The 12,031-nt window shown below is 42.4% G+C and overlaps 1 protein-coding gene across 4 annotated transcripts in view; it reads right to left on the reverse strand.

Moving 5' to 3' along the window:
* DNAH9 (dynein axonemal heavy chain 9) overlaps window positions 1–12,031 on the reverse strand; it is a 361,130-nt gene that overhangs the window by 260,770 nt on the left and 88,329 nt on the right. For all 4 annotated transcript variants that reach the window (XM_032280243.1, XM_032280245.1, XM_032280244.1 and 1 more), the window contains 6 exons: window positions 11,585–11,715; window positions 11,137–11,263; window positions 6,375–6,527; window positions 5,032–5,157; window positions 2,206–2,445; window positions 1,713–1,873 (listed from right to left, as the gene is read on the reverse strand). In XM_032280243.1, coding sequence (XP_032136134.1) covers window positions 1,713–1,873; window positions 2,206–2,445; window positions 5,032–5,157; window positions 6,375–6,527; window positions 11,137–11,263; window positions 11,585–11,715 — 938 coding nt within the window. The remainder of the gene's footprint in view (window positions 1–1,712; window positions 1,874–2,205; window positions 2,446–5,031; window positions 5,158–6,374; window positions 6,528–11,136; window positions 11,264–11,584; window positions 11,716–12,031) is intronic.

Raw genomic sequence — 12,031 nt, forward strand, 5'->3', positions numbered from 1 at the left:
GTCTAAACTCCGTCTTCCAGGAACATATCTTGAGTTTTCCCGTGTCTCTGACTTTGCCCACAATATGCTATTTTCCAGCAATGTTTATCAGTAGCTCTTTAGTTTTTGGGTATGCATAGCATTTTAACAATTAATGAATGTTGTGTGTCACTCTTAATAGGAAAAGTGACTTGTGAACAGGTTTCTATACAATTTCATGGACACTCTGACAGTAATCTCATCACCTGTTGAAATCCTCCTGGAATCCAGTACATCCTTCAAGGTTCAGATCAAATACCATCTCTTCCCTGAAGCCTTTCCAGTCCTTTTCCTCCTGCTGTGAGTGGGGCCCTCTGTGCTCTGAGGGCTTTCTGCTGAGTCACCTGCTTGGAAATGTGTTGCATATGGCCTTGTACCCTATTTTACACTATGGCCTTGAACTTTTCCCCTTGGTGTTATTTAAATTTTCAATCTACATATGTCTTATTTCCCTCATTAGAATTGGAGTTTAAGGGCAGAAAATGTTTTAGTCATCTTAGTATTACCAGTGACTTGTTCGTTGACTGGAGTGAATTCATTCATGTGTGAATATAAGTGATGGAAATTATGTCTTTCTAAAAAAAAAAAAAATGCATGCTCCTTACTGGTTGGAACTACTTTGCTTATTTCTTCGTTTTCCCAAAGTAAGAGGTACTAAATCAATTTGCCAGTTGATTGATTGACTGACAAGAAAATAATAATAGGCATTGATTACTGAGCACTTATATACTAACCTCTTTAGGAGTATTACTGTCTTTTTTATGTGCTTGTTTTAATGAACCATATTTATTTTTATAAATATGCCTGGAAAGCAAAATACATTATTCACTTACTTAGAGTTCTTCATTAAATTACACCATGACATTTTCAAGAGAATAGTTTTAGAAAGTTATTATAATCTTTGTGCAGTATAACATTCTATGGCCTGTTTCATAGTTTTAATGAATATATACAGAAACATCTCTTTGGGTTTTGTAAATGGGGGTGAGGGGGTTATCAGTGTGCTTTTTAAATTGATACATATTTTACATATTTATGGGGTATTTGTAATATTTGATTACATGCATAGAATGTAATGATCAAGTCAGGGTATTTGAGTTATCCATCATCTTGGGTATTTATCATTTTTATGTATTGGGAATAACTAAAGTCCTCTCTTCTAGCTACTTAGAAATATAGGACACACTGCTGTTTGCTATAGTCATGCTATTCTGCTGTTGAATGACAGAACTTGTATCTTTTATCTAATTGTATATTTGCATCTGTTAACCTGCCTCTCTTCATCTCCCTCCTCCCTTCCCTCCCAGCACTACTGTCTTTAATCCTTACAATAATCATGGAAGGTATGAGTTACCACCTCCATTTCACAGATGAGGAAACCAAAAATTAGGTCAGTTTTTTTCATAATCAAACAGCTGGTATGTGTTAGGTTTGGTGTTAGAACTCGGGTGTGTATGAACGCTTAGTAATTCCTCAAAAAGTCATGGCTCATTGATTTGCTCTGGGACTTGTTCCAAGAAAGGCTCTGCCCTACATCCCTTCAGTTTCACTTTAAACCTGCTGTGTTGAATCAGGTCCTTTCCCTGTCGCTCTGTGGACAAATAGCAAGTGACAGGGACTTTGACCCTAGATGCCCACTGGCTGGGCTGAACCAAACAGCAGTAAGGCTGTCAGTGATTGACACCAGTGCTCACCTGTCAGTCAAAGGTGTGATCACTAGGCGAGGTGTGTTTCCCAGATACTCATAGGAATACAAAAACTGGGCATCACAGATGTTGGCAAAGCAGTGTTTGACCTCGTCATCCCAACGATGGCGCAGCTGAGACAGCCAGAGGAAAGCCTGGGCATTGTCTACCTAAAGAGAGAGTAGTAGAGTAGGTGGGTGAATCACAGGAAGCAGGTGGTTCCTTGGCCACAGGATACATAGGGGTCTGATGTCCTGGCTGTTTACCGCTGCTAACAAGTGTGCAGCATGCTGTGGCCACCACAGCACAGAAAGCATAAGCTGCTCTGATTACAGGGTTCTGCTGGAGGTTTTAAAAGGTAAGAGCAGCCACTGTGATCCTCCCTCAGCTGTCCGGCCAGTGTTGTACAGACCCTGGGGCCCCCATGTTTTGGCCATATGTGAGCTATTCTCATAGTGTAGTTGTACACAAAACTGGACACCTCTGAACGTTTGGGACCCACCTTCTGAGCAATCATCTTGGCTACCACATCCCGGGCATGCACATCGATGGTGCATATGGTCATAATCTTCTGCCGGTCTCCCTTGGAGAGCTGGCCAATCAGCATGGTGATGAGGGTTTTGAGCTGGGCCACTTGCTTCTTGTAATAGTCCTTCATGGCATTCTCATAGCCTTCTTCCAGCCTGGCAAATGCCATGCCCACTTCTGTTGTCCACCAGATCTGAGCACAGGTCAGGGCCACCTGTGGCAGCAAGAGTTGCCTGGTAAAGCTGTTGTTACTGTGGCTGTTTCCAACCAGCCCACTCATCACATAGCGAGGGCCCAGGATGTAACAGCGTGGGTGACATGAGCCCCATCCCTCCCTCTTCCACCAGCATTGACTAAGAGAACCATATGCTCTAAAGCCTTGGAGGTGTGAAGTCGTAATAGCACAGGTGGGAAAAGCACTTTCTGCTCCTGAAAAATGAATCATTTGGTTGAGAATAACCCAAGATTGACTGATCAAGGCCAGTCGCTTCTAGAAACTGTGACGTGGATGATTCAGTCTTTACCTCCCAGAGGCAGTAACTTTTCCAAGCTTGGGAGGACTACAGTAGGTTGCCCAAGAGTCTCAATGACACCCAGTCTTTGCTCTGCTCCTCTGTGGTCTGATAATCTAATTTAGTGAGCCACTGCTGATCATCTATGGCACATATTTGCTTAGCTACCATACTTTCACTACATTTTAAAGACATTTTAAAACCTTAAAATGCCTATTTTTGAATGCCACGATGAAAGATATTGAAATTCAGTGTGGTTAATACAACTTGCATTTTCAGAAATTAAAAATAAATAAATAGAAAAAGCAATTCAAATATGTATTTCTGCTTGCTGGGAAACTTTGTGTGGAACATGCATAACTTTGATTATTCATGGTGGAGAATTTAGGTCCATTGCTCCTCTGTAGTATCATTTGGTTTGGGAGACACCACTCTAGATGACATTTATTGCAATAGGGGGAGGCAACACATCCTCTTGTCTCAAAATTCTGATACAGGTAAGCAAGGAAGCCTGATGGGAATTATTTTCTTTGTGGAATACAGAACTTTGTTGTCGTAAACAGCACCATTCCTCTTTGTCCATTTTTCCCTTTGAATGCATGTCCCATTAGGTTTTGTTAAAGAAGTTCCTCCTCATTGTCAGCCTTACTGGGATAATTTGAGAATATGTACCAACCCTACTGTTAATAAATACCTTTTCTTCTCTGCAGTGTGGACTCCTTTCTCCTCTCTTCTTCATAGCCAAGTTTCTCCCCACTATCCACATTCATGGTGAATACTTTCTACCTCTTCCACTCCTCAGCCCCTGCAATACAGCCTCTTCCTTACCACTCCCCTGATAGGGCCTTGCCAAGCTTATCCATGAACCTTCTTCATCCTCTTTATTTGGCTTGATCTCTTAGAAGTGTTTCACATTTTTGATCTCTGATTTGCTACTAACAGTTTCTTTCTTAGGTTCCATAATTACTGTTTCCCAGTTTTCCTTCTGCCCCCCAAACACCATTTCTCATTCTGCTTTACTGGCTCCTCCTTAGGCTCTGAATGATGCTCAAGAATTTGTTCTCACTGGGCGCGGTGGCCCAAGCCTGTAATCCCAGCACTTTGGGAGGCCGAGGCGGGTGAATCACGAGGTCAACAGATCGAGACCATCCTGGTCAACATGGTGAAACCCCGTCTCTACTAAAAATACAAAAAATTAGCTGGGCATGGTGGCGCGTGCCTGTAATCCCAGCTACTCAGGAGGCTGAGGCAGGAGAATTGCCTGAACCCAGGAGGCGGAGGTTGCGGTGAGCCGAGATCGCGCCATTGCATTCCAGCCTGGGTAACAAGAGCAAAACTCCGTCCCAAAAAAAAAAAAAAAGAATTTGTTTTCCACTCTCTTCTCATTCTATATACGTTCCAAGGGCAATCTTATCTACTCTACCAAATGGCTTTGATTACTACCAAACGTCTGCAACCCCCAAACACAGCAACACTACTACTATACCATTAACTGAGGGAAGGACGAGTGGTATACTGTAGCCAGAGTTACTTTAAACATTTCTTGCTACTTCTGCCTTCTCTCTTATCACACTCCTGAGAAACCTATAAGGAATTCAGGTGTATCTCAGAAGCAAGTCAGACTCTCTCACATGGTCCATAGGAACTGGCTTCCAGAATCTACCTGTAGCCTTTGCTCTTCCCCTGCTTACTCTGGTTCAGACATGGCCTGGCTTCTGAGCCTGGGCTCTTCCTCCTGCTTGCTTGCTCTTTGCTCCCACTTTTAGCTTGCTAACTCCTTCTTCAAATTGCAGCTTTCATATCATATGCTCATGGGGGTGTCCCTCGACCTTACTAACTAGCTATATGTGCCCAGAGTGCCCTAAGCCTCCCCTATTAAAACGCCAGTCACATGAGACAGCGGTTCAGTTCCACATGAGCCTGTGAACTCCAGCAGGACAGGTTTTATTGTCTTGTTCCCTGCTGGTGTGTCCTGTGCTCAGCACAGGGCTTGGCACATAGAAAGTGAGGGCTGGCTCGAAGAGTTGAACTGTTGACATTTTCTCCCTTCTGTAGCTGATGAGGGCAAAAATAGATCACCTTTAATTTCCCAAGGTCAGGGTTGACTTAGGCCATGGTCGTCAATCTCCCTGCTCCCACCTGCTGACCCCTCACAGAAGTCTGGGATTCAGGCCCCCCTACTGTGAAGCAGGCAGCCAGCCTGATGTCCGTCCGTCAGCTGCTGAAGGCTGGAGGAGGCTGCTGAGGAAAATAGCCCAGTGGAGGATGGGGGGATCCGGTTACAATACCTGAGCTGGGTAGTCAAAGAGCCACTGCTCCCTTGGCTTTTCTTCATAGGCAGTTACACCTTCTGTCATCTCATGCCTCACAGTGGCCTTCATGTGACCAAGGACATGGTTCAGCCATATTTCCACCTGAAAGAACAACTCGGGGTTAGACAGTTGCCTAAGAAGTTTTGATTAGTACTACACATTATCTTCCACTCAGCCTGAGGGAGTGAAGGAAGTGGAGCCCAGATGTGGTACACAGCCCCAAGTGGCTGCCAGAAGGTGCACAGAGATGTGCTGTTTACATAATTGGGATGGTGATGGGTGAGACTCAGACTTAATTAACAGCATTTGGAATATGGAGGACAGAGTATCATGTTAGGGGGGTGGGGGCTGTCACCCAGAGTTTGTACAAGGAAATAGAAATCTGGGTTGAGCTGGTGTAAATAAGTCAGCGGCTTGTCATGACTTTGTCTACCCTGAGTATGAAGTGCAAACCAGGATTGTATTTCCCAACTAAACGTTTTCTGGGTCTACCAAAAGAACACATTCTGAATGAAACACCAGGGCCACCCTCATATAACTGAGAAGCGATTATTTTCTGGCACTAGAATTGTATTCTTAGATACATGTGATAAAGGTAGAACCCTGTAAAATATCCTTACTCCAGGTGTTATTTGGCACTCGATGAGAATCCCCAGGGGCAATGCTTTGCTGCATCATTTAGGACGATAAACAAAGAAAGGTCTATACTTCAGTGGTGGTGCTAAAGAATGGGAAGGAGGCTTAAGGGGAAAATGGTCCCATGGTTTGTGTCCCTTGCATTGGGCGTGGAGATTTGGAGGAAGCAGTTCCTGGAGCAGGGTGGTAGTTCGTTCTCCAAGGGGAAGGCTGTGGGAAGAAGTGACGCTGAGGCGTATTTGTGCAGAGAAGGGACATCTCAGAAAGGCAGCCAGTTTCACAAAAGGACATTTTTCTCTCCGGGAAGGTGTCAGTGTCCCAGATTCCCCTGCAGGGTGCCCCAGGGGCTACCATGTTGATGTCTCCTGGCGCCGCTAATCATTTTAACATCCTTTTCTCATTGACTTGGGTAGTTGTTTATGTGCATTTTATTTCCCTCTGCACAGGTCTTTGGTTAAGGAAAAGATATGAATGTTGACATGTGTCCTTCCCTGAAAGAAGAAAGCAGGGCGCCAGCTGCTGCTCCAACGTCGGTTCAAGTCAAAGAAGCTGGCTGTCAGAGGACACGGACAGCAGCTCTGGACTAAGGCCAGAAAGGCCCTCCTAGAGTTGATGCTGATGAGGTTTGAATGAAGGCATTTGAGAGAGAAAGGCACAAGGAGGGGAAAGGACTATAATGTTACCTGCCCGCTGCAGTCACAGGGCTCGCTGAAAGCCACATACTCCTCTTCTCTGCTGTACATGCCAAGGCTTGTCTTGGTTGGTCTCCCACTGGCATCTAGCTGGAATCGCATCTTGGCCATGTTGTCAAAGAGTTTGGAAAGGTGACGTTGAACCTATGAAGGGAAACCAGGCCAGAGGGTCATAGAACGTGTTTGGGAAGCCATTTATTAGAATTGTTTAGAGGCCTACCTGTGACAATCGCTGTGAAAGACAGAGTGGTGGACACCAAAATTTAGAACTAAGTTTATGGAAACAATGCTGATGTGAGGACAGCAATAAAATGAATCTGTAGAAGTGGCCAAAGGAAGACTGAATAAAACTAGTGAGAGTCGTGAACTAGCTACAAACCAACTAAGCCACAATGGTTTGACTAAATTCTGCTTGGTCTACTATAAATAGGACTAAATTCGAGAAAAATATGATGGTCAGTTTGTAAACCTTCTTCCTAAGAAAACACTACCGTGGCACAGGAAATGAGCGGAGGAGCATCTGGCAGAAGAATGCTAATACACACCGAATCTGGAGAGTCAAGAGTAGTGGTGACAGTGGCCTGTGGAAGAAGCCACCCCATTCTTAAAACCTCTTCAATTCAACAAACGGACATCAGAAGGGTTCCAAGCAGGGCAGGCACACTCATGCTAAGCATAAAGTCTGGCTGTGCCGGGCTGCTCCGAGGCATGGCATCTCAGGAGCAGAGGTCCTCTGCAGTGATTGCCCTGGGCAGCAGTGCTAGGAGGGATGCTGGACAGAGCTATGTTGTGGTCCTGAGGTGAAGAAAATGGCAGGCTGGAGGAAAAAGAAGGAACAGAACCTGCCCCCTGGTAGAGCGTCTTGAAAAATTACCAAGGGCCCTCCAGCTGCTGGTACCCTGACTTTTAATGCTCAATTTAGAACAACCAGCTCTCCAGCTTATAAAATGAGAGGGCAAATCTAAGAGCATTTAGGTAAACTGTGAGGGTACCCATGGAGACACAGCCCACACTGATTTGGGACAAAACCCAAGATGGACTTTTCTTTATTGAAAAGCAAATAGCAAATTTAAAACAATTACAACAACAACAACAACAACAACAACAACAACAACAACAACAATATAGAACCTATGAAAATATCCCAAAATTTAAAAGAAGAAAACAGGACTCAAGAGGGCAAATAAGAGCACATATACTTTAAAGCTTTAATAATGGAAACAAATCAATTTGAAAACCATCACCTTGTTTTGTTTTCAATTAAATTAAACATGAAGTTTATAAAATATGTGGTGAAAGATGCATTGACAGAGGTAGAGAAATAAAGTAAGAGGAAACTAAGAGTGACAGAGCACAGTTTATAGTAGTGTTAGCAACACTGAAGTGCTGAATTGATACAAAAAGTTAAATACGGTGGAAGAACTTGAGCAACTTACTGATAAATGCCAAGGAAGAGGACTAAGAGATAAAAATATGATTAAAGAGAAGGTAATGTATATAACATGTGTAAAGTGGAACCTCAGCTTATGGAAGTATAATAAACCTGAATGAAAAAAACATACAGATAAATGGAATAGATACATTATTTTAAAACACACTAGAAGAAATTTTTTCAAGATCATAAAAGCTCTGGTTTTCAGATAGGACACCTCATCATGTTTTAGGGATAAATTAACAAAATAAGGCAAGTATATAAGCATACAAATGTTTAGAAATTAATTTTAAGTTTGTTCTCTATAGGGACCTAGATAGAAAGAAATTAGGCTATCTAGAATTTTTTTTTAAAGCAGGCAGGCCTCAGATGACTTCTTTGTAACAACAAACAGCAGAGTGATATCTGCATGGATTGAGAGGAAATTGCTGCGACTCATAAATTCTACCCCTAACCATTTGCTTCCTCACATGTGAAATGACAGAGTCACAAGATACAGAAGGAAATAGGATGTATTCCACCATGCTTCATCTCTTAGAGTGTGAGGACTACTCAAAAATGTACTCAAATCAAATAAGAAACGAATCAAAATAAATATTGAAGAATGAGACCTATTCTGGTGGCTCATGCCTATTATTCCGACACTTTGGGAGGCCAAAGTAGAAGGATCACTTGAAGCCAGGAGTTCAAAACCAGCCCAGGCAGGGCAACAAAGCAAGACCCCATCTCTACAAAGAATTTTTTTTTATGGTACTTTAGGTTCTACAAAGAATTTTTAAAAGTTAGCTGGGTGTGGTGGTTCATGCTTGTAGTCCCAGCTACTCTGGACACTGGTGTGGCAGGATCGCTTAAGCCCAAAAGTTTGAGGCTGCAGTGAGCCATGATCATGACACTGCACTCCAGCCTGGGTGACAGAGCAAGATTCCACCTCCAAAAAAAAAAAAAAAAAAACAATTAAATTTTAAAAAGAATGATGTATAAAAATCTGGCAGTGAACTGACTCCTTCTATACATAGAATGAATAAAAATATAGTTATAATACAGAATGCTAATACATTAATAATAAATATATATATTTTGAGATGGAGTCTTGCTCTGTCACCAGACTAGATTGCCTCAGCTCTCTGCAACCTCTGCTTCCCAGGTTCAAGTGCCATGCCTGGCTAATTATTATTATTTTTTTTTTATTTTTAGTAGAGATGGGGTTCATGGTGTTAGCCAGGATGGTCTCGATCTCCTGACCTTGCAATCTTCCTGCCTTGGCCTCCCAAAGTGCTGGGATTACAGGCGTGAGCCACAGCGCCCAGCAATAATAAATATTTCAACCCCACCACAACCTGGGCTACTTTGGAAATACTTCCATCTATATGAAAAAAACAAGCTTTATAACTATTAGGGATAATCTCTCTTTAGTACTTGCTTCTTATTGACAAATCAAAACATAATTTCACTAAGTTAGTAAGGGTAAGTCAAAGACAGAAACCTTATGCATGGTTCCATCCTTTGGCTCTGTTTGAGAAGCTCTCATCTGTTGCTTATGGTGAAGCAAAAGGGTAGAAACTTGGCAATATCTAATAAGACTACGTATGTATCTACCCTTGAGCCAGCAATCTCACTTCCAGGAATTTACCTGGAAGACAGATGACCAACAATACAAAGTCTAAAGTTATTCAATGCCACATTATTTTTAATTACAAAATAATATTAATAACCTATGGCTAAACTATGGTATATCAATCCACAGAGTATGATGCAAATATTAAAAAACGAGGGAAATATCTTTGACTTGATATGGAGTGATTTCCAAGCTATATAGCTAAGCAGAAGAAAGAAAAGTGCAGGCAAGTAGGCACAGCATGCTACCTTTTGTATAGGAGAGAAGGCAAAATTAGACAGTGTACCATATATGAATGTAAACATGCATTTGCTTACTTTTGTAAAGATAGACATAGGAAAGCTAACCCAGAAGCTAATGAAATTGGTTACCTAAATGAGGTGGAGCAGAGGTGGTGATGAGATGAAAAGAATAGAGAAGGGAAGGATACATCTCTGAGTATATACATATCTTTTTGCATAGTTTGACTTTTGGAATCCTATCAGCATCATACATATTCAAAAAAATCAAACAAACAAGGATGGGAAAAACCCTAACACTGAAAGCAAAAAGAAGCAAATGAGCCCAACTATACTTTAAATGAATAACAAAATCATATGAGGAAAAAGAACTCATCCAAGAATTTTGAGACCCAGACGATGGCTGATAACAGAAGTTCCTAGCATAGTCCTTAGACCAGCAGCACCTTGGGAAAACTCTTAGAAATGCAAATTCTCCAGCCCCACCCAGACGTAGTGAATCAGAAACAGTGGGAGTGAGAATCTGTACTTTGACAAGCCTTCCAAGGGATTCTGATGCACTCCCAAATTTCAGAACCAATGTCTGTAGCTCCAAATACCAACACTGCTTCAATTAGTTACTTTAATACTCAAAAAACCTTCAAACACAGCAGGTTTCTTTATTTTACAGATGAGGATAGTTTGTTGCAAAAAAGCGATATTCCCAAGATGATATGGCTAATAAAATTTTGGGCTTCTCATATATGCTTCTGCCAATAAGCCTGACCTCAATATTCAGTTAATACAACTTCCAATTATATCTCCCTATTGAAATTTTAGCTATCGCTTTTGGCCAGTGTTTCCTGGATCTCTCTTCAGAACCAGATAGAAGGCATTCTCTGCCAAGCCTTAACCCTATCCACCTTTGCCATCCTCAAAGTTTCTGAGTTCTACATTAGGGATTAGCCTCTGATGGGCCAGAGGGCATGCTGAGCAGCAATTCTGATGGGGATTAAGAAAGCTCTGAGTAGGCCGAGCACGGTTGCTCATGCCTGTAATTCCAGCACTTTGGGAGGCCAAGGTAGGTGAATCATGAGGTCGGGAGTTCAAGACCACCCTGGCCAACATGGTGAAACCCTATCTCTACTAGAAATACAAAAAATTAGCTGGGTGTGGTAGCAGGTGCCTGTAATCCCAGCTACTCGCCAGGCTGAAGGAGGAGAATCGCTTGAACCCGGGAGGCAGGGGTTGCAGTGAGCAGAGATTGCACCATTGCACTCCAGACCAGGCAACAGTGCAAGACGCCATCTAAAAATAAAATAAAATAAAATAAGCTCCGAGGTATGTAATGATGCTGGGGGCACCACAGGTCTGAAGTACACGCCCTGCCAGAGAGAAAAGGCATGATGGGGAGCCTGAACCCGCCTCCTGCTGGGCACCCCTCACTTCTTCCTCCTAGATCTTTCTGTGGATGCTCCTCCAGCTTACCTGTTGCGGAGCTGTGCCATTGGAAAGGATGTCCAACAGATCGGAGGAGGAGAGAAAGTAAAACCGAGGGAAGGCAAGCCTCTTGGTGTCAAGGTACTCTGCTAGGGCCTTCTCACACAGGCACAATCTGAGGGCACAGAACACAGAATTTCCCAATTAAGGATGCCTAGACCCATAGATATGCATATATTACCTAAATGTACATATATGCAAGAGATGGAATATATGCAGAAATTAGCACAAGAAACACTTAGAGATATTTGCAAACATATACATGAATGTGTCCACGTTGGCATCAACACCTCTAATGCCTCATGTTACCCAAACATGTAAAGCAAGGGACATGCATGGGCACACATATTCATTCCCTCACCACAGGTCTCAGAGACAGATGGGGAAAATGAAATGATGCCTTCTTATTACAGAAGGGTAACAGGTGGACCCTCACCTGCTTTGAATATCCTCCAGCTTTTCATACAGGCCTGGCTTGTTGGTGGCTTCCACTACATTTGGAGTTTTCTGGGTATCATAAGCTAGCTCTTTGAAGTCAATGTCAATGCCTTCAAACCTTTTAGAATCCTGCAAATAAAAATGTGGAAACAATTAACCATCACCCCACTCAGTTCCTAGAAGCTCCCTCCATGGAACCAGTTAGAAGTAGAAACTTGTTACTAGGTTGTCGAATACAGAGAACAGACTCAAAGAAGGAAACACCCTTAGTTTAAGCTGCAGTTCACAAACATTTTCATCTTAGAGCCCATTTACATTTTCAAAAATTATTTAGGAGTCCAAACAACTTTTGTTTATGTAGGTAATATCTATCATATCTCTCAATATTTTCTGTACTAGAAGCTAAAGTTTTTTTTTTTTTCCAAAGAAATTTAAAAAATATTCA

Source organism: Sapajus apella, unplaced genomic scaffold (genome assembly GCF_009761245.1).
Source record: "Sapajus apella isolate SASKATOON/1434 unplaced genomic scaffold, GSC_monkey_1.0 scaffold12, whole genome shotgun sequence".
Lineage (NCBI taxonomy): Eukaryota > Metazoa > Chordata > Mammalia > Primates > Cebidae > Sapajus > Sapajus apella.